The sequence below is a fragment of the Amblyomma americanum genome, chromosome 10 (assembly GCF_052857255.1).
Source record: "Amblyomma americanum isolate KBUSLIRL-KWMA chromosome 10, ASM5285725v1, whole genome shotgun sequence".
Taxonomy (NCBI): Eukaryota; Metazoa; Arthropoda; class Arachnida; order Ixodida; family Ixodidae; genus Amblyomma; species Amblyomma americanum.
This window is the reverse complement of record NC_135506.1, coordinates 92991678-93014074: the sequence shown is the minus strand read 5'-3', so window position 1 is coordinate 93014074 and position 22397 is coordinate 92991678. Positions and strand designations below refer to the sequence as shown.

Below are 22397 nucleotides of genomic sequence, written 5' to 3'. Positions count from 1 at the left end.
TAAAGTGGAGTTGGCGAAACCCCTGCATGGGTGTTCTCTTGCGATGCTTCTGTAGTGACGGCCATCATCAACCATAATACCGTTGCTTTGAAAACCAGATACTACCTATTTTAGGCAATAGAAAAGAAGCCAATATCAGGAGGAAAAGCCGCAGAGCACCGCAGAGTTAGCCTCCGAAACTTCTGAGTAACAAAGTAGCGGGCGAATACCCGCTACAATGCCGCGATGTCTGGTACGGTATGTGTAGTTATGGCTCCTTGGCTTTGAATACTTTCCTTTCTGCTTTCCTTTGTGTTTGCACATCCACAAGACTGCATGTAAAAACAACCCTGATTCTTCTCCCTGCAATACAAAGGAGTAGTTCTTTTTCATACCGACTGCAATAACCTTCACTACCGGGGTGACAGAAAATGGCTTCGGGCCGCTGTCGGAAGGTGGGCTCCCACCACAGAACTTAGCCAAGGGGGGCGTGTAGGTATAACTAATACAATTTTTCTGTGAGAATAGCCTGGATGTATGTCTCTGAATCAGAGTAGTGCGCATTTAATTTCTTTATATTACATCAAAAACCCTCGTGTAACAGGTGACGGCTGCGATGTGATGCGGAATGTCGTTACAGCGTGGTCCTGTCCGCCAGTGGTCATGGCTGGCGCGGTTTTGAGCGCACTAGTTCCCCATGCAGTGATTTGTCATGGCCAGGAAAACCGTGTCACATTGTCAGAGTACCGCGCACCCCGAGATAGTCTGGCTGGCAAGTGTTCCGTGATGAATCTGGAAAAACACCTTCCGAGTGACGGAAGTGGGTCACGGCTTTGTGATCAGCTTTCGCAGCTCACAAGGCAGGTTATGAATTAGTCTCGCAGAGGCTCGCAGAGTGTGAGTGTGAGAGGAACAATAATTTAATAGCAGAAAAAATAAGTGCCCGAGGATTACATTTCAGACAAAAATATGCATGGCGAACTCAATATGACACGCCGATTAAAATACATTACACTGATGTGCGAAGCAGCAGTACGCTAATACGACAGAGAGGCAAAAATCGTGGGACCTCCTTAACCACATTCTCAAAGCAGGAAATGCGGTAGCATTTGTTAGATGGCCCACCTCCAATACTACAAGCGACCGTCCAAATTTTTGAAGTATGTACGCCTCAGAAAATGAATTAAGGTGAATTATTGAAAAAGACATGGCTCTACAAGCACACGCACAAAAAGTCGAGGAGGCGAAGGACAGGCGCCTGTCCTTCGTTTCCTCGTCTTTTAGCGTTTGTGCTTGCAACGCCATATCTTTTTGAAAAATGCAAAATGGATTAGTGGGTGAAATACAGGGGATTAGTAGTAATTATTTTGTGGAGTAAGGTGCTTGTGCACCTTCATCTGGTGATTATGACGAGGAAGGCGAAATATTATAAGGAGACATAAAATTAGCAATGAGTAGAGTAAAACGAGTTAAAGTGTCCTGATCGGCAGCTGGAATGCCAAGGTAGGAAGCAGGCTGGCAACAAGGCAGTGGGAAACTATGCCATAGGTTGTTGCAATAGCACGGTGTGTTTATTAATAGTGTATGCAGAACAAAAAGTGTACACATCATGAATGTCTTCTTCTGCAAACGGGAGGACCAGAAGTAGTTGAAAGACCCGAATAGGCGAGATTTACGATTGCACCCTATTTTTAAGGGCATTATGGATTACTGCAGGATGCGGAGATGCTCGAAGGTGAGGTGTCATATTTCAAAACAGCAGATTGGAGAGTAGTAAGAAATGCCATCAGCGACGTAGCGTTGAGGAGGAGAGTGGAGGAGTTCAGGATTTAGCTCGAGGTCAGATATAGCGTTTTAACGGTGACTTAAGATCTTAGTGTCCCGGATCGAATGATAATGTTACAAATATCATTACGCAACAGGAAATAGAAGCAGGAAGTAGCTAGGCACATACTGGCAAGCTCTCTCAGGAGGTTAAAGATGTCATTAAGAAAGGCCGAAGTATGAAAGTCTTAAGCCCATAGATAGGATAGAGCGAATACAACTGTCAAACCTTGTCACTAAGCGTAAGGTAAACGACCTGCGGGAGTGTTGGACTTTTTGGTTGAAACAGAGCAACTGAAAAGGGTCAGTATTCTCTATTATATATACCGCAACTTATTGCCGATCAATTCAATTTATACCTCCCGTTATAAAGTGGACCGTTATCCGGGCCGAAACATCTGACTGGGCTTCGTCGCAGTCCCGGAGGCGTTCTGTAGAGCAGCAACCGGCAGTTTACAAAGAAAAATGCAGTATATTAAAATGAAGACGCCTGTTCATACATAGCAGGGCATAAATTGTTAAGTGAGAAACAATACAAGACTATGCATGGTATATGAGAGTTACATGTATATATACCAAGCATACAAAAGACGACACTTACTGCCTTTGCCAAAAGTAACCAGGCTGCATGGTTTGCTTCTCTTTCAAATAGTAGAGCTCTGATTGGTTCTTTAGAGATTAAAAACTCTCGAAAGGTGAGGACAAGGGTTCTCCTTACCATACAGAGGTTTATAGCTTTGGGGCTGTCATAATAGCTTCAATAGACGACTGAGAAGCAAATCGTCCAGGCTGGTTACTTTTGGCAAAGACTGCACATGCAGCAAAAATCACAATAGAGATATTTGGGAAAGCGGGTGGAAGAATCATGAAATACTAGAAATAAAGGCAATTACAGTTAACTGATAAAATGGGGTAGTTTCTGGCGCGGGAACGTTTATATATATTATACGAATCTAATATTACTGGAAGACTATCCTTTATTGATTGCATCTTATAAATGATGAGAAAACGAAGGATTAGCCAGGGGTCGGTATTACGGTCAGCAACACTGTGCTCATGGGGTGAGATTGAAAATGTGCATCCCAAAAAACTTTGACACAATTTTGAAAAAACGTAAAATGATTGTAAAATGCTATAATCATAACAACAGCCGGTTCGGAGAATATCATAGTTAAGACAACAATCGATTGTAGTCCAGTCGTGATAGGAGCTTGCTATGTAACACAATTTTTTCTATAAAGACGCTGATTTTGTCCACAGCAAAGAACAAAATGCGAGGACAAATCATTGAAGGATTTCTTTATTGAAAAGTTTGGAGACGTGCGAATTACCCTCCCCCGCTCATCAATATTTTTGCACGAGAAAGAACTGCCTTTCTTGGAATGTGCACGATGTTCGCGTTACAGCCACCAATTGGGAGGCTGAGTCCATGTTCTTCTCTAAACGGCTGTGTATTCCACCTCTTTTTAGCTTCTTTTTTTTTCGCTAAAGTACTCTTTATTTCTTTGTTGCTAAAAGACCTTCTAATTGTTTTACCGTGTTAGCTTTTGGCTGTCAGTAGATTTTTAAAGTGTTTATTTTTATTTTTTCGCCATGTTAATTGTCGGCTGTAGATGGATCTGCTCTCGATCTCTTAGCGTATTGGCTTAACCTTTTGTGGAGCAGGTTTTAATTCTTTTGCATTTTGTTCGCGCCCATCTTAGCCATCTTTCACGACTCCTCTTGTTCTGCCGTATTTTTGGATGGTCTGGCGATCTTCTGTTCGTAATTTTCACTCAGTTGTTGTTTCATATCTTCCGTCACAATGTTTTGCAGTGTTTTACACACGAGCTGCTGTTTTTTTCTTATTTTGTTTTCCTTTGTCATGTCCTGATTTAAGGCGTACAGGTAACAATGCTCTTTGTTGATAGCTGTCTCATCTCTTGAACGTGTTCAGTGCGCTCTTACCGTTATCATTTGTCCAACGGCGTCACGTGGTACAATTTGAGTGGTATTTAATTATCGTGCAGGTTTAATGAAAAATAGAGCCGGTAGTTCTGTCCAGTACTTCATTGTGTGTGTTTTCTTGCTTACGTTCTTTCGTGCTGTGGTTACATCAATCAGCTATGCAGAAACTAGCCCAGACAAAAGTCTTGATTCAACGGACAGCAAAGGAGAACTTTTGGAGAGAGTGGTGCGGCATAGTCCCGGCTTCATATTGCTCCGGTGTGGTTGCCGCTGTCTGTTTGTGTGTGGGTTTGTGCGGTAACTGTGCGCAAATAGCTTCGGAGAATGCACGCACTGCTCGCGCGTAAACAACCTTGTGGGCACGGGCGTCAGCGTGCTACAGGTAAAGTGACTTTTTGGAGCCAAAATAGGAGACTGGACTCAGCTCTTGATGGCGCGGTGGAAAGATTGACTGGGAAAAGCTTGGTGCTGGTACAGGTCCGAAGAACGAGGAAACGTTACCCTTTGTGCTAGTTTGGCCGGTGAGACTGGCAGAGCTTTGTGCGGAGCGAGCTCTGGCCTAATGTTCCTGGTCACTTTGCATGACAGCGGCTGTCGTCGTCGTTTTGTAAATGCGTTGTAAATAAAGTGCGCTGTACAGTGTCGTTGTTATGCGTCGTCACCAACTTAAAGCAATTGCTTATAGTTAAATAGGCTCCTCCAGTGCACGTGAGCAGACTGACGTGAAGCCATTCACGAGCTCCACGTAAAAGTGTGATGTTCTGGCTACCTAGACGGTTAAGCGGCAGGTTCTTCGTCGCTTCGTCAGCATGCACACCACGTGAGGTCCGGCCTCTCGCTCGGCGAAATACAAAAATCAAACATTAGCATGGCATACTAGATTTTATCAGTCAAATTCAACTTGTTTTTGTCTTAAGAATCTTTGCATTGCTTTGAAAGTCAATGGCAATTCTTGTTACAAGCACAGCTCCAAGATCGACCATGTTTGCTCCTAAAACTTAATAAATCATATCATCACGCTTACAAAAAATAGACGTTTGAAAAATATATTCAACGAAAAAACCAAAACTTTCATTCTCAAATAAACGAGGAAAAATGTCAACCGAATTTTCGAATCGAGCAGACGCTGAAGAAGAAGGCAACCGTAGACCGGCTGAGAGGAAATTGTTAATTGCGAAAGTTCAGATGTACGCGTTTAGAGATGAGACGGCAATACCATTGCGAATACGGATAAGAATAGCCGAAATTATCAGGGTGCTAGTGATGAAGGCCGACATGTGGGAGGATCGAACCTCCTGTTCTTAATGAAGGTGGAATATAGAAATCGTTGCATGGAATGCTAAGGGAATGAGCGACAAGGCGAGGGTCAGTCAATTGCACATTTGTTGAAGGATCTTAGGGACGTTTAAACCCTGTATGCGCATTGAGCCGCCGTGGTGGCTCGGCTGTTATGGCGCTCGGCTGCTGACCGGAAAGACGCGTGTTCAATCCCGGCCGCGGCGGTCGAATTCCGACGGAGCGCAAATTCTAGAGGACCGCGTACTGCGCTGTGTCAATGCACGTTAAAGAACCCCAGGTGGTCGAAATTATGCGGAGCCCTTAACTACGGCGTCCTTCACAGCCCGAGTCGCTTAGGGATGTTAAACACCCGTAAACCATAAACAACCTATACGCGGTGCCTAATGACCTCCGACCTACAGGAATCATGCAAGAACGTTAACATCACCGTAATCCATAAGAAAGTGTCGTCAAAGATTTCAAAAATTAAAAACAGATTACCTTACTCTAAGATGTTTAGACATCATCATCTATTGGACACGCCCACTGCAAGGCAAACGACTCGCCCATATGCTCCCTTACCTCACAAACTTCCAAATATCATCCATCCCTCTGACTTTCTGCCGCCCCCTGCTACGCTCTCATTCGGTGGGAATCGAGTTCATTAGCCTTAACGAAAGGTGGAAGTTAGCCGGTGAAAGATGCTGTGCCCTGAATTACTGTATGAGAAGTCAGCAAAAAGTTAACAAATCTGCGACCACAAACTGTAGATATCTTGAGACTCGCAAGGCGTGCTCTTTAACTCGGATTGCCAGTTGAATTCTTTTCTGACAGTCTGACAGTCGGCGGAGCTGTAATCGTGCGCTCTTCCTCGCGCTGCATGCTTTGCTTACAAGGTGCCTTCACTTGCAGATGGAGTACTCAGCCCAACCGTCCGAGGTAGCGTCGCAGCTGCTTAAAGGCGCGGTTCTCCTCGTCCTGGTCTTGTTTCACAAGCAGCAAACGGTCCAGGGCAACTACACAAAGTTTCCTCGAGGCCCTTTCCTGACGCTGCTCGATGCTGCTCAAGTAGTACGTAGAGCGATATTTGAGCTTATTATAATCTTTGATCCACATTACGGGCACGAAGCCGTGTGTGTACTCGTGTCTTCGCTTTGTCGTTCCACTCAAGGCATACCAAGGCAATTTTCTGTTTAAAAATACTTTATATAGTTTCTTTAACTTCTGCTAAATTATGTTGATTGGTTATGCTGGTTAAATGCTGGATAGTTTAAAGCTTTGCTGGAGTAGCTAGGCATTTCTTCAACTTCTGTTCCATTTTCTTAAAGCTTTTGCATTGCGTATCACAGAGACTCCAAAGTCAGTAAATGAGGTCCTCCTTCACTTTTAAAACACAACAAGAATGTGTACTTGTAATCTTTTGGCAAGCACATACTGTGAAGTTAAAAAAGAAACATTGCCTTTTAAATGCCGTTTTACCCTTCCACGTTCCTTTCAAGGATGTTGTTCGTTTTTTTTATTGAAAGACAACCTCATAGGTGCACTGTACAGTCCGAAAATTACATTGATAGTATTTGTTTTTTCCGATCGCTGCACCTCCAGTTGTTGCTCAACCCGGCGATAGCGGTGGCACCAAATCCTGCTTACGTAACAGATTGGCGTTCCGCCACAAAAAGTAATTAGGTATGCTCTCTTTGGATGGAAAAGATCTTTCTTGGGATAAGGAAAAAATTATATCAGTGGAGGGCACATTTGCTGTTACCGCCCAATCATTTAGGCGCTCCTGCCGATGCTCTTGAAGCTACAAGTTTTCGCCTGGTGGGATTGTTGGAAACAAAATAACGCAACATAATCTCTTGCATTTTTTCCCCTCCTTCTAGAGACTTGTTCCAGGGGTTTTAGGAAAAACTGGGGATAGGGTTTTTTTCCTTTCAAGTTTGAAAAAACACTACTATATTAAAAAAATGCCACATTTAGGGCAATAGTTCTTGTACTTATTTACCGTGTGTAACAATGAAAGTTGGTACACTCTTTTAGAAGCTCGATGCCTATATATTGTGCAAGTTTGAAGGAGATCTGCTTTATATATATTCCTTAATTATGCTATCTTGAAGGTAGCCTAATTTCAGACGTGTCGTTTTCGATATTTTTCCACCCAGCGAAAACTTCTTCACCATGGCGGAAATAAGCCTGATAAATTTCTTCTCAGCTGTACTTTTAGAACGCAAAATACATCATAGCTTTCATATCTAGATTCTTACGTCATTACAAATTGGCGAAATTGAGCTGTACTTGCTTGAAAACGCTCCCTGTTTCCACGACGTCGTTTATGTTTTTTCTCTTTAGATATAGAATTTTTGCCAACCGAAAAACACTGTTGGCCTACAGAATAATTTGTGCATACTATATAAAACAATAGAGAAAATAAAAATTTTCAAATATTTACGCAGTTTCATCTCTCGTGAAATCACCAATTAAACAAACAATTGTCGGGAAACGAGGATCGTTGTGACATGCCAAGGTAAGGAGCCAAAAATTTCAGACGACAAGAAAGAGTCTAAGAGGTGGTTTTTCGAAGAAGCTTCAGTCTATGGACGATGGTGGCGCTGCCCAACTCTCTCAAGGTTCGGTTACATGCAACATATATACCCCCGGAAGTTGAAGATGTCACAGCCGGCGGCCACAGTTTATTCGGTAGAGCACCGTGCTCGAAATTATCAGGTCGTAGATCAGGATCCTAACTGCGTAATGCGGTAGTTTTTTCTTGTAGTTTTTAATGAACTTTTTTCAGCCATACAATGAATACATTAATAATTTCCCATCGATCAACACTACCAAATAGAAATAGAAACATTTTCTTATGCTTTCCATGCTTTCGGTGACTGTTGGCTTCCTCTATATTAAGTTAATACGACAGATAATTTATTATTTAGGACGCGCTATTAACAAGATGTCTCGTTCTGTCCCGTGAGTCGTTTTGCTGCCACTCTCCCCCACATGTTTTTGAAAAGGTACGGGCGTGAAGTTTCCCGCTGCGTCTTTTGTGTTTCGGTTTTCAACTGAAGTCATCAGTATACCTCGATACCAACGCATAAATTACCGAATACAAAAAGATATTTTACAGAATTTCTTCTTTTCTTTGTTTAAGCAGCCGAATGACCCCTTTTATGTTGAGGTTGATTGTGGCAGCTTAAAGCCTGGAAAACTGTGTTATAGCCAGAGACACACTGGTTCACTGTGCTACAACGGATTTGCCACCCTAACTTGAAATACAATAAGTCAACAGTGGCCAAGTTTTTTTGTACATTTCACTGGACATTACGTCAGACCAACATGCTAGACAGCGTTCAATCAAGAGGTAGAACGGAATGCTAACAGCAGTTAAAAGCGACTCTTAACACGAAATGAGCCTTTGCTTGCTGTCCTCTTTTTTGTGTTCTTCATGTAGTGCCTTATTTAAAATATAACCCGAGGGAAGAAATTGAGTTATATATTGTTTTCTGGGCATAATCCTGTTTGTGTGGCGATTTATGCTTCATATTATCTTTCGCATCACCTGTATGAAAGAATGCGCAAGTAAAATTTGGTGTCGGCGCTCACCTGTGTTCTAAAACAACTCATAGCATGACATAATGAAGGAGAGAATGAGGGCACGACATCCTTCCGGTTTTCTGTTGTTTAAGTGTTTTGGTTTGTTCAGTTTCAACCGTGTACCGATTGTAGCGGTTTCGTGTTTTCCTGATGTCTTTCTACTTTATTTTTATGGCTTTTTTTCAATAACGACTTGCCCTCTAATATTTCGTGAAGTTCCAATTTTTCCCGGGATTTTGCCGTTATTCCTTTTTGTCTGTATTTTTTGTGTTACTTGATGTGGCTGTGTATATACGTGCATTGTGCAGAGGTGCGACATGACGGTGTCAGTTCTCGGCTTATGCGCTTCTTGTCTATTGTGCTTTATTTATAGGGATTCCCTACGTAGCGAAAAATTGTATACTGAATTTTCTGTGTGATAATGTTTTGTTTGAAAGCTGCGCGCTCTGTCTATTCAATGTTCCAGGCAGTCTGTGCCGTGAGGCATTAGTGTCTCATTCTGACCGACTTCCATTCCCTGTGCATTACGACATCGGTCACTGTACTCCATTTATTGCGACTGTTCTAACTTTTCCATACATGCCTTACCCTTTGTGTTGTTTATTATGCAGCTCGTTGTGGTCTTCAATATTCATGTTGCTTATTTAAGTACAGTACTGAGCCGACAAGGAAAGAGAAATGAGGGGTCGTCATCCAAACCAAGGAGCATAGTGCATTTTCGTTTGAAGAGGTGCTGTTGATCAATGGGAGATTAGCAGCTTCAAAATTTAATCGCTTCAAAGTAATTGATTAGAGAGAAGGAGAAAACAAGGGATACACACTGATGACCTCCGAACTTCGCGGTGCTCTAAGAAATAAGCTACGGCGACGGCTGTCTGAACTTTGCCTTTCGGGGGTATTTATGTGCAATGCAACTGAACCTTGAGAGTGTTCACCAGCGCCAGCCTCGTCCATAGCGGCGGACGTAGCGCGTCCTGTATTACTGCGTGTGCCACCTGAAACGGGATCGAACAGCGAAGGCGGAAGCTTTGCGAGAACCGCCTTGTGCTACCTATAGCTACAAGACTAACAGAACCAAGGCTCTGGTTAAGAAAATGAGTGGACAAGGAAAGGGAACTGAGGGGCTCGCTATGACCTACATGACCGCTATGACAGACATCGAAACGTTATTATTATGTTATTATGGTATGTCCTGCTCATTCGAAACTAACTAAAATAGAAAATTGAGTGTTCCTGTGTTTCCAGCTCGGCACTCAACATATCATTACCTATTCCCCTACTCAAGTGGCGTCATCTATTTTCCTCACCCTTACTTGTCGTTCGTGCTGCTGTGTTGCGCACTTCAACATTCTGTCGATTTTGTGTCTGCGATTTTCTGCTTTTTTTTCCTGTATTCCCGTATTTCCGCTGTAACCAGCAGCCGCAATTTCTTTTCTTGTCTCTCGGTATACGACAATAACCAAAGTTTATGATTTCTTGTTGTGTATTCCTCCTCTTTCATTGTCCTAATGCATTTACGGAGAACGCCTAAATGTCAGTTGTAGTCCCCCATACCGGACTGTGCTGCCAACAACGTCCCGGAAAAAAAAAAGTGCCCTGACGAGAAGCACTCCACGCTTTCGTGGGCTCAGATCACACCTGTACGTCTCTAAGAATAAAATGGTGTTGTATTGTAAACAAATTAAATCGCTCTACATATAACTTTGTCCGTAAAGTTTCGAGAGTGATTTGTTTTCTTCTTTTAGAAATGATTCCCCAAACCAAATGTTGGTGCGTACGCATAGCGCCGTCTTTTCGGGCTAACATAAGCTATTTACAAAAAATACGTTGTCACTAGTCGTCTGCGCATTCTACTGTGAGAAATGTGAAGATATGGACGTCCACTTCGAACAGCGTGTAAACATAAAATTCTACTTGAACCTTGGCAAGACAGCCACACAGACGTATGAGGTCCTTCGTGACGCTTACGGCAACGAGACATTATCGCGGGCGCGAGTTTTCGAGTGGCACAAGGGGCTCGTTTTGAGGAGGACGTCGGTGGAAGACGACACAAGGCAGGGGCACCCTTCAACCTCACGGAATGAAAACAACGTGGCTCGGATCAGAGAAATCGTACAGAAAAACAGCACCATTACAGTCCGCATGCTATCAGATGCTCTCAACATTAGTAAGACAGCATGCCACCAAATTTTAGGCGCCACCGCCGTGGCTGAGTGGTTATGGCGCTCGGCTGCTGCCCCGATAGACGCGGGCTCGATTCCGGCCGCGGCGGTCGAGTTTCGATGGAGGCGAAATTCTAGAGGCCCGTGTACTGTGCGATGTCACTGCACGCTAAAGAACCCCAGGTGGTCGAAATTTCTGGAGACCTTCACTACTGCGTCCCTCATAGCCTGAGCCGTTTTGGTACGTTAAACCCCCATAAACCAAACCAAACCACCAAATTTTCCGTGAGAAATTAGGGAAACAAAAGCTGAATGCCAGACTTGTGCCGCAGTTCCTCACACAGGACCAGAAGGACACGCGGGCATCAGTGAGCGCTGATTTGCTCTCCGAGGCAGAGAAATATGCTGCATTCGTCGAGTGCATTATTGTTGAGGACGAAACTTGGTGCTTTAAATACGATCCTCAAACAAAGAGTTGGAGCGCCGAATGGCCGTACACAAGCTCGCAGGCGCCAAGAAAGGTGCGGTGACAGAAGACCAAAACAAAGGCGATGCTGCTAGTTGTTTTCGATGTCAGAGTAAGTTTTATACACCAGAAATTCGTCCCACAAGGGCAGACTGTGAATCAGAAGTTTTATATACGCGTGCTCCAACACATGCATGATGCACTGCGGCGCCGTGGCCCTGATTTATGGGTATTTGGACCATGGAGCTTTCCTCACGATAACGCAAGGCCGCACACTGCTCTCAGCGTGACAAAATTTCTCGCCAAGCACAGGATTACTGTAGTTCCTCATCCGCCTTACTCGCCTGACCTCTCCCCTTGTGATTTTTTGCTCGTTTCTCGTGTGGAGAGAGCCCTAAAAGGTCACTGGGTGGGAAGCGTGGAGGCCATTCAAGACAATAAGAGAAATGTACTGACAGCCCTGCCAAAAGAAGCGTTTTCGAACTGTTTCCAAGACCTCAAGAAGTGTTGGATGTTGTGTATAGACTGCAAGGGAGACTATTTCGAAGGTGCGCTGAAATGTGATTTCAATGTTAAGCGCATTTTTTTCTAATGAACTCAGTGTCGGAACTTTATGGACAAAGTTGTATTCCCGTGAGTTCTGAATTACTTCACGCAATCTATTCGAGGCTGTGGAATAAACAAAAAAGAAAGAGGTTCGCATGGGGGCCTACTGCCACTTTTGTAAAGCCGTCGCTCACTTCGCGTGAGCATTGCCTGCTTTGGGAAGCATGTCGTTATCCCTTGCAATATTGTAAATAATGCTGCTTATCTCGTCTGATAGGCGTCATCAGCCAGCAGAACGAGCTGCGCTTTTAGGCTATTGAAGAGTAGGATGGTATGTAAATGAATGGAGTTATGAGCTCAATACTGTGTAGACGCTCAGCCATTGAGCAATTTCGTTAACAGGCAAAGCTAATAGACTTTTACTCCGACTTAGGTGCTGCTCGTCACGTCGACTGTACTGGCTTTGTCCACTGGGTGTCGCACTCTGAAACCCGCTCTTTCGATTGATAGTCTGGACGCGTGGACTCTACGCTCTGCGACAGCGGACTTCGCTATGGCTTTCTCCCTGGTACGTCCTCTTCCTTACGACCTCCTCCTTTCTGATGATATAGAGTTAGTCCCAATCACCTCTTCAATTGTGAAGCACATGATTAAAATAAACAAACAGCGACTGTTTCGTAGCCTTGAAAAAAGTAGGAGAAAAGTGCGTCCATGACGAGGTTATATCTGTCAAGTGCTACGATACACCGATGGCTGTATCGTACTTTCGTGGAGGGAAGTTGAACGTCATGACAAAGGCCGTAGAAACTTAGGTTCTTTCACTCCCCGGGGACTCCAGATTACGACTCACGTAGCTAGAGCCACTCTCCTGTGGCCAAAAAGATCGACCACCAGTCGAAACGTGGGTCTGATTTACTCACCGTCATTTGTTATGAGTACTTTCTTCGCAAGACAAAATGCAGGAAAGATGTCTGTCGTGCGGCAGAACCTACTACAAACAACTTTGTCGCGCGCAAGAACCCACGACAAGAACCTTGTCGCACGACACAAGGCACGACAAGACAGCTTGTCTTGCGACACAAAATTGTGTCGCGCGACAGATGCGCGACAAAAAATTCTGTCGTGCGTTTTGATCGGGTAGGCTTCAAAGCTTTGAGTTCACGCTGCCTCCTGATTTTGCTTTTCTCAACATTTCCTATCCCCCTGGCATCTCCGTTCTGTCGGAAGCCAGGGTGATCCCTTACTGACCGCCTATAGTTCATGATCCTCATGTCTACTTCATGCGCAGGTTCTAATGGCAGCATTGCTCGCGAAGCGCTGGATACGATGCCTGCCCCCTTCCGGTTTTGTCTGCACCCTGCTTGGGGGTCTCGCCACAGCCACCGTCCTCGACGCCGTTCACTTCTGTGCCCCAGCACACTCGCTCCCGGTATGTACGGCTAGCGTTACAGGAGTTTCAAAACACCATCCGAGGCGAGCACAGCAACTCGCTCAACCACTGAGTTGTGATGTCATGAACACTTGAGCTGCGTAACACACCTCTACACCCTTGAAGGTATTGGTGAGCGCTACCAAAATACGGAAAGGGACGAACACACAAGACAAGCGCTGTTCGTCCCTTTCCGTATTTTGGTAGCGCTCACAAATACCTTCAAGGATGCATTTCCAACTAGTCCCAGTTGTAGCTCTTTTGACACCTGTACACGCAGCAGAGTATCTACAATCACGCGCGAAATTTGGCGAGTCCTTTCCGGCGACTTTCTCATGCTCGCACCCTCCTCCGTTGCACCGCATCTGCGTATACCGGTTCAGGGATGGCTATTGGTTAAATTCTTTGAGACGTCAGGCAGCTAACTAGGGCCGCGGTAAATAATCGGCTTACCTCCGGCAGATCAGGAAGCTCCGCCCCCGGCGGTGGAGCCATCGGAGTAGAGCCTACTTTTCAGCGTGCAACAAGGGACGAGAGGAGCGGGAAAGGCGCAATGACGCTGAAATTCAAATTTTGACTACAGATAACTCTGTTTCTACAAAGCGCATCAACAAATTTATTGCTGGAGGATAATAGTAATGCGGTTTCTCTTAACACCTAGCCACACAGAAACTTTACAACCGTCCCTTTCAAATGCTCTTTAAGTGGGACTTGACTGTTTAACCGCATTTCAAGGGTGATACTCTCGTTCCTGCAGCACGTAGCCATGCCTAACCGTAAATCCTTCACACGTAGAGAGCGCTGTTTCTCTGAGTCGCTGCAGCGCAACGCCACCATGGCCAAATGATGGTTAAGAGCCTGCACTTTCGCATCGGGATTAGTTATAAAAATAGCTTTCATAATTACGTGAGGATTACTAGCGCTACCGCAAAACGAAAACGAAAGCAGCCAACTGAAAGGCCCTCCGACTGGGCGTAATCCATACACTTGCGTGGCAGCATGGGCGAACAGTGCGGTCTGAAGCACTCAGCGAGTTTGAAACGGGGCCGTTTTCCACGACTTTAATTTTAGTTTTGTTCTTCATGGCGTCATTTCCGCATTGTATAGCGAAACTGGGTGTGGCTAGCTTTTGATGTTACCAACATGAAAGCAGACACCTGAGTCTGTGGACACTATACCATATAATAGTATTACTAGCATGCTGGCCATGTAAAAAACGGCGCTCTCATCGCCATGCTTGGGCCATTATACAGGCCTAAGAAAGTATGTTTACCCTTCCTACTTGCCAGAAATCAGTTTTCCTAGGTCGGGATGAGCACGCGGGTGAGTCACGTAGCTGAGTGAGCCACGTAAAAAAGAAGGACTCCGGTGAATGTCTTTTTGGAGCGAGGCTCTTGGGCGCAGGTTCCTGCATCGAACGGCGTGTCTCGACGTAACAGAGCCAACGAGGAGCACCGTGGAGGATAAAAGAGAGCGAACGCTGGGCGCAACCAGTGATGATAGACTATGACAGCGAAAAAAGCGCGAGGAGGAAGCGAATGAGGAGGGTACAGAGAAAGCATGAGGACAAAAATAAAGGAGGGGGTTATGGCGAGAGCTTTGCAGACAGGGTGTCCTCAGGAGTGCTCAGTAAAGCCCCATAGTGCTCACGAGTGCTGGTTGCAGCCACCGCTAAATCAGAGGTGGCGCCCGAATGACGCGTTGCTTGAGCGGAGATCAGTCTGCAGCGGCTGCAGTGAAACGCTCCCAGGCGTTACTTACGCGCTGCCTTTCGTGATCTGCCGATTAGCGAGGCTGTCGCGGCACAGTCTGCTTCGTTTTCTGCAGCCGCTGTGACTTGTTCAGCACAAGACAAATTGTCTGTGCCAGCCACGCCACAAACAAACGACTCTTCCTGATATCTCTGCCTTAATATATGCAAAATTAAAATGCGTGAAGAGCTGCGCTCAAGTTTCATATTAGGAAGCATTGCAATCTTCACTGAATTTTTTTGTGCCTAAGCACTCGCTTTGAAGCCTTAGTGTCCGAAAGCGATAGTTAGAAGTCACATTTTACAGGAACAGTATAAATACCAAAAAAGGAAGGATTTTATATAGCGCGAAGATTGACAGGTTTACTAAATGAATGAACTTGTTGAGAAAGTAAGGCCTGGGAGTATTTGATGGGAAGGAGAAGGATGAAAAAGTGGTTTGTGTTTAGCATTGCTAAACACGAAATAATTTGCGAAAGTACAGTTTTTTGCAGGTGGACAACACCGCCAAGTACCTGAAAGGGCGACTGAGGTGTGCACTGACCCAGCGACACAGTTATGCGCGTCTTCAGCTTTTTAATCGTCAGCGCCAATTTTCCCAATGTAGGTTGGCGGCTTATGCTCCAGTGCCACGTTTCTGCAGCAGTGTTGTCAACGCCAACTCGGATTGCTCTAGTGCCGCGTTTCTGCCACAGCTTCGTCCACGTCAACGCATTCAGCGCAAATCTCTCGGTCACTAGAACCACATAGCTCAAAGCGCGAATATTAGTTTCATAACAGTATTAGTGAATGAAGAAGGACGAGGAGGAGAAGGAAAGAACTATTATTATCCAACCGAAATGACATCCCCCCCTACCGCGGCAGAAGACGAGGATGTGCAATGCACAGCGCGAGAGTGCGTTGCAGTTTAAGACGACAGGTGTACGGCTACATTGATAGCCTAGTTCTCTCTCGGAGCGCCCAGTGAAGATCATCTGTTCGCGTCACCGCGGATTCGAATCCCTCTCGCGGATATTGATTTTTATTTACTTTTATTCATTATTTTCACTTCACACAAATCAACAAGCACTACAAGCATACAAAACCTCCCAAGGTGTTTCTCGGGGTTGAGCCATCGGAATTGTGCTTTCGCGTGATTACATTTTTTAGGCTTGGGGACTTGTGAGTTTCCGCTCTTCGCTGCTCCTATCTTCCTAGCTTGGGTAGCTTAAGCAGAAAAGTTTGCACTCGGGGCCCAGGCCACAGGAATTCTAGGGTTTTTTCTTTCTGCAAAACGAGCACGAATTGCGACTGTTTTCAAAGCGGAAAACTGTTCTTTTCCCTACCCAGTACACAAACAATTCAGAGCTTAATAGCATGTGGGGCTAAGTGGTCATTTCCAGAACAAAAATAAATGAGCAAACCTCTTTAGATTAGAATAAAAATTAAAAAAAAAACAATGAAGATTATGAATGCAGAGCAATTTAGTAAAGTGCGTAGTAAAAGTCCGCATTCTTATTATGGTTGAGAGATGAACTCAAGAAAAAGCGAAAGCTCAGTTTGAGAAAGAGTATGTATAACTTGCTATGAATTTGGCGTAAAATGTTGGAGGAAATGCCACGTTAGCTACGTTCCTTCACTGTTTACGGAACAGAAGATATGGCAAAAGAAGCGCTTGAATAAAGAGCTGAAGATATGTGAAGTAAAAAGAAGGTCTGCGAAATGGTTGGAGAAATGCAGAGCATTTAGAGAACCAACTACGCGTTTGGGAGTCCTTCTACTACGTTCGAGGAAAGTCATCCGATTGTTCAGTCCCTTTTATTTTCTTTAGTCCACCTTTTATATTTTAGCCTATCTTCTCTTTTAGTAGGCTTCGCAAAAATTGAGCAGTCGGAAAGCGGTTTGGCACATTTCAATGCAAACTAATGTTTATTGGTATAATTGTTTTAGACGCTTCATATTAACGCATCACAAACCAACATCACAAACCAACAAACATCACAACCAACATCACAAACCAACACTGCGCAGTGCTGCAATATTAGACATAACGTTGATAAGCAGATCGTGAGCATAGTGGATTCAAGACAGGATCTGATGATAGCTATAGTCGGATGCAGCTGAAGAAAGAAGCGGTGGATTCCCGTCAAAGAACCAGTAGAACACGCTGTGCGCCCGCTCCAAGTGCATGCGCTCGGGCATATAGCGCCTAAGGCATTACATGCGTGAATAAAACGTTTTCTTGCGTGTAATGTGCCCGTTAGAGTTCAGTACGAAAAATAGTTACCTTTCCAACAGAATTAGCACATTAACAAAAAAACAATGCTACTGTGAACAAATGCACTATGTTGCGGGAGTTCAGCATACGAGATATGGCAGCACATGGCAGCTCAGGCTGTGGCACAATATTAAAAAAAATACATTTTCTGGCTATTAACGCGGTTAACGGTCTCCAATTTATTGCGTGGAGTTATTGGCGCCTTACGACAGGCTGAAAAACAGAGGAGGGCAAGAGGTTGCTTCCAAGCAATCATCTGTCAATGTCCTGAAGATTTGCCACTGCGTGCCTGTTTCAGGGAAGGTCTGCCTCGAGAGGCGTGCTTCAGGCATTCAGAGTGAACAAGGCCGCTCATTTGCACGATGCTCGCACTGGTAACTCCCTACAAAAACAGCCTCGGCAGGCGCTTCGGCCGTTGTTAAAGACCCACCGTTTAGCGGTTTATTGAGTCACCGAGTCGGCCCGGCGAGCTGCTGCTCAAGCGTCTTTGCTTGAAGTACGTACCGATTAGCGGGCCCAAGTTGCGATACCTTGTGCCACTGAAGTCTGTGTTGAGGTTGTGAATTATCACAAATTAAAATCCCGTTGCTTGCCCGCCCGGTAACCGTTTGCTCTATTTGGTAGTTCGGGAAGAGAACAGTCGGCACACTACCTGTGTGCCGACGCTAATTCCAGGGTAAGATCTTGCTTCGTCTGATAAGAACAGCCCTTATTTATTGGAGAGGTGCTGCGAAGTGCTTGCATTAAACGTTAATGACTAAACGCGCGCGCGCTCTGGACTATGTTACCTCGCGAAATGTATGTGCATTCATCTAAGGCACACATCTAAGCTGCAGTACCACAGCTTCTTGCCGCGAGTTTTCTACATGCTGCATTTCTTTCTGCAGCACAGCTCTAATGGTGCCATGAAAATATCATATAAAGCCCGCCTCCACTCCAATATCTACGGCGCTTGATGTATGTTTTAGATAAGAGCTAAAAGCAGAATCTGCACATGCAAGATTTGCAGCTTCTGTAACAAGGAAGGCCTCAGGATACCACTGCTGAGCGCAACTCTTGAAAGTATGCCACATGCTTGGCATACTTTTAAGGAGCATTGTTTTTAGTGAAAAATCTTGACCTTGTTTTCATTGGCCTTCTGAGTCTGTTTATCAAAACTAGGTGACATGGTCTTCTTCTATGCACGAAAAAGTCGTTGAAGATTTATAAATGACAGAATAATGCAGCCACAATGTGTAAATAAAAGGATTTTTTATTTCGGCTCCCTGGGCCAACCAATACCCCGCCAGTATAAATACATCCACCGAGAAAGTACCGGTGATGGTAACAGCATGTTAAGAACTATTGGAAGCGCACAGTGAAAGCTGTCCAGTACAAATGTCAAAGATAACGCAGTGCCATATGTGAAAGCTCATTGATTGCTGTCCGTGCATATCTTAGTCTGAATTATGTGCACCCCCTCCCCCCCACGTCAAGGCTTTAGGGCAGATTGTTTGTTTTTAAGCCGTGGAGAGGAGCATTCAAGGCATCCCTAAAACGTTAAACTTCTGCAATGCAAGGGGAACCCTTGTTCCAGCTTTCCAGCCTTTCAAAGCGCTTTTGGTCTTTAAGGTTGCAGTGAGCGCTCCACATGCAACTCAAAAGCACACAGTGCGGTCGAATACTTTTGACCACGACTGAACATAAACGTGGTCTACATGTATCCTATTGACAGTATAGAACTTGTTGCCACTGTAAAAGCTGAAAATGTGCTGCTATAGTTCAAGGTAAGAATAACAATGATGATGAATCAACATTTATTAAGCCCGAAATAAATCTGTGGTGCACGCAGGCACCAGACGGGGTGGTTCCCTATTTACGGGACACATATGTTTCCAGCAGCTCCTGGCCCCTGTCCGTCAGTGCGGGCTGAATCGGTAGGGCGGGGCTGGATAACAAGGTCTCTCATCGCTCAAGGGGTTGGACATTAAAGGTGTTGGCGGGAAAGGGAGGAGGGGTTTTTTCAGTTTTGTGCACACTGCCAAGAAGTGCGACAGGGTGCCCTTTTCTCGTCTGCCAAAAAGACAAAGCATATCGTGTTCCCCAGGGTACATGCGGTTCATCAGTACAGGATGCGCACACGATCCCACCTGCGCTCGACGCAGGATCGTCTGTTGTTGCCTGGTGAGTTTGGGGTGCGGTTCTGGCAGTCTGCACCTTTCTTCGCGGTACATCCGGGTAATGTCCCGAAATCTGGTGACCGGGCGCAGTAGCTCTTCCGGCTCGTGCTCTGCCCGGATTGACGTTTCTCGGGCATGGTAGTCGGCGATTATGTTGCCTGCTACCTGCGAGAGAGCTCGGACCCACTCGAGCTCTATGGCTCTTCCCGGATGCTTACACTTGGATAGAATGGCTCGGGTCGCGGAGGAGATTATCCCCTTGTGGAAGCTTCCGTAGGCTGTCTTTGAGTCGGTGACCACGGTGTCCACGCTCGCCTGTGCGAGTGCAAGGGCCACGACCGCTTCTTCGGCAACTGTGGGGTCTGTTGTCTTCAGGGACGCGCTAACGATCAGCCTCTCTTTTGACGAAACCACCACCGCTGCACGGTCACTGTGGTTTCAGAGCGAGGAGTCCGCGTAGAGGACTCTGGGGATCTCTTCCAGATTCGGGGCTATGGCTTTGGCCCGCGCGGTGCGCCTCTCGTCGTCCTTGCCCGGCGTCATGTTCCGGGGAAGGGGTTTGTTCTGAATTGTCGTCTTCCAGTCCTCTGGAAGGGCCGCCCTGATGGGTACTAGCTCGATCTGCTATCGTATCTTGCGTAGGACGGCTCGTCCGCGTTCTGTGTGACTGAGCCGGATTAGCTGATTAAAGAGGTGGGCTTCGATGAGCTCCTCCACCGTGTTGTGGGGGCCCATGTCCAGCAATCTTTGCGTGGACGAGTATATGGGCATGCCAAGTGCTTGCTTCATTGCCTTACGAAGCATCGTGTTTAGGGTGTTTTTATTCTCCTTCGTCAGCTGGAGATGCGGGGCGGAGTAGGTAACCCGCGACACGACGAACGCGCGTGTCAGCCGCATGGCATCATCCTCTTTAAGACCTCGGCTTCTGTTAGATATCCTCCGAAGCATACTAAGTATCTGTTCGGTTGTAGTCTTGATCTTTGTGACGGCGGCGTGTGCCTCCCCGTCGCTCTGAAGTAGTAGGCCGAGAATCCTAATCTGCTGTGCTGGCTTGATGATCGTTCCGTCGATGGTGATGATCACGTTCGGCGGCAGCTCCTTCTTGGATTTTCCCGGTTGGATCATGAGCAGCTCTGATTTCTCGGAAGCGCAGCTCAGTCCGCACGACTTTGCGTACTCGTGCACGGTCGTTGCCGCCCACTGCAAGGTTTCCTCCACCCAGGCATCGGACCCGGCTCAGGTCGTCCACACCGTAATATCGTCGGCGTGGAACGCGTGGTCCACGCCTTCGATTTGCTTGAGTAGATCGTGCAGGGGCAGGAGGGCCAGATTGGAGAGCAGGGGCGACAAGACCGATCCCTGAGGGCTGCCTTTATCGCCGAGCTCGACAGGGTCCGACTTCTCCTCACCTATCCAGATGGTCGCCGTTCGGTTTGACAGAAAATATTTTATGCAGCCGAATGTCTTTCGGCCGCATCTGGTATTGTTCAGACTCTGCAACACGCTCGCGTGGGACACGTTGTCAAACGCTCTCTTCAGGTCGAGGGCGAGTATCCCGCGCGACGCGTGCCTCGTTGCGGGCTTGACGACCAGTTTGTGGAGTTGGATCAATACGTCTTGGGTGTTGAGATGTTGCCTGAAACCGTACATCGTCTCCGGCATCTGATCCGTTTCTTCGAGGTGCTTCTGCAGCCGGCGAAAGACGATGCGCTCCATCACCTTCCCCACACAAGGCGTGATGGAGATGGGCCGCATGTTGTCTATCGTGAGGGCCTTGCCGGGGTTTGGAATGAATCGGCCTCGGCGTCCTTCCATTCCTTCGGTAACCGTGAGCTCTCCCAGGCTTCGTTGATGTGCTCTAGAAGGCCGCGGGCCGCTGTACCGCTCATGTTACCGAGAAGTTTGCAAATTATGGCATCCCTGCCGGGTGCACTTCTCTTGTTACTGTCATCTATCGCTGTCCACAGTTCTGTCATGGTAAACGGCCAGTCAAGCTCTTAATTGTCGGGTCCTTCGTACCTCTCGGGCACCGGGTTCTGGCCTTTCTCTGTCTTTAGGTACTTCGCCTTCAAGTCTTCCAGGAGCCTGCGGCCGTCTCCCTTGTACGTGTTCAATACTTTGGTGAGGTTGCGATTGGCCGCAGTTTTGCTACTCAGCAAGTCGATCAGATGCCTCAAGAGACACCACGTCTTCCGCGTCGAGAGCTTTCCCAGCAGGCTGTCGCAGGTCTTCAGCCATTTTTTCCTAGATAGTTTGGTCGCATGCTCGGCGATCTCTTTGTTCAAGACTACTGTACGCTTGGCCAGCTTTCTCTTGTGTCTCTGACGTTTCCACCGCCGCGTTAACGAGCGCCCGGCCACCCACAAGTGGGTCAGTCAGGCGTCCACGCACGGTGTCTGCGACGTCGTTGCGATTTCTTGGGTAAATTTTTCGAGTGCCTTCTTCTGGTCCCTCGCCCATTCGGCGTAAGTCTTGTGTTTCAGCTTGTCCCGATTCTTCCTCGGACGCCTCTTCTTGTTATTGGGTAAACTTTCTCATGTGGTTCCCATCCGTGATCCGTGCCTTCCCCAGCACAGCCCGATATCGGGAGCGTCGGATCATGATGCCGAGCACGCTGTGGTCAGACTCCAGGTCCACTTCTTCGCTTCTCCAGGAGGCGTCTAGTGTGCCCGATAACCACGACAAGTCTGGCGTGGCGTCCCTCGCGACACTGTTGCCTCTTCTGGTGGTTACGTCCGGCTCATTCAGGAGGGCCATCTCGTGATCCTCCATTGCTTTGGCCAGTGCTTTTCCTCTCTTGGACTGGAATTGATAACACCACGTTGTGTGAGGGGCATTAAAGTCGTCGAGAATCAGGAGCGGCCTGGTCCCCGCACACTAAACACAAATAAACCCAGATGGGTGTATTTGGCTTGTCCTCTAGCGTCCTCCCAAATCGAGGTTCGATATACACCGTTAGACTTGGGGTAGATTTCAGCACCAAAAAAACGGAGGACTTACGGTTGGCGA

The 22397-nt window shown here is 46.4% G+C and overlaps 1 protein-coding gene across 4 annotated transcripts in view; it reads left to right on the top strand.

The window, feature by feature from the left end:
• Positions 1 to 22397, top strand: part of LOC144108879 (ATP-binding cassette sub-family C member 2-like) — a 143594-nt gene that overhangs the window by 10072 nt on the left and 111125 nt on the right. For all 4 annotated transcript variants that reach the window (XM_077642109.1, XM_077642111.1, XM_077642110.1 and 1 more), the window contains 3 exons: positions 5941 to 6099; positions 12227 to 12361; positions 13082 to 13222. In XM_077642109.1, the coding sequence (XP_077498235.1) occupies positions 5941 to 6099; positions 12227 to 12361; positions 13082 to 13222 (435 nt within the window). The remainder of the gene's footprint in view (positions 1 to 5940; positions 6100 to 12226; positions 12362 to 13081; positions 13223 to 22397) is intronic.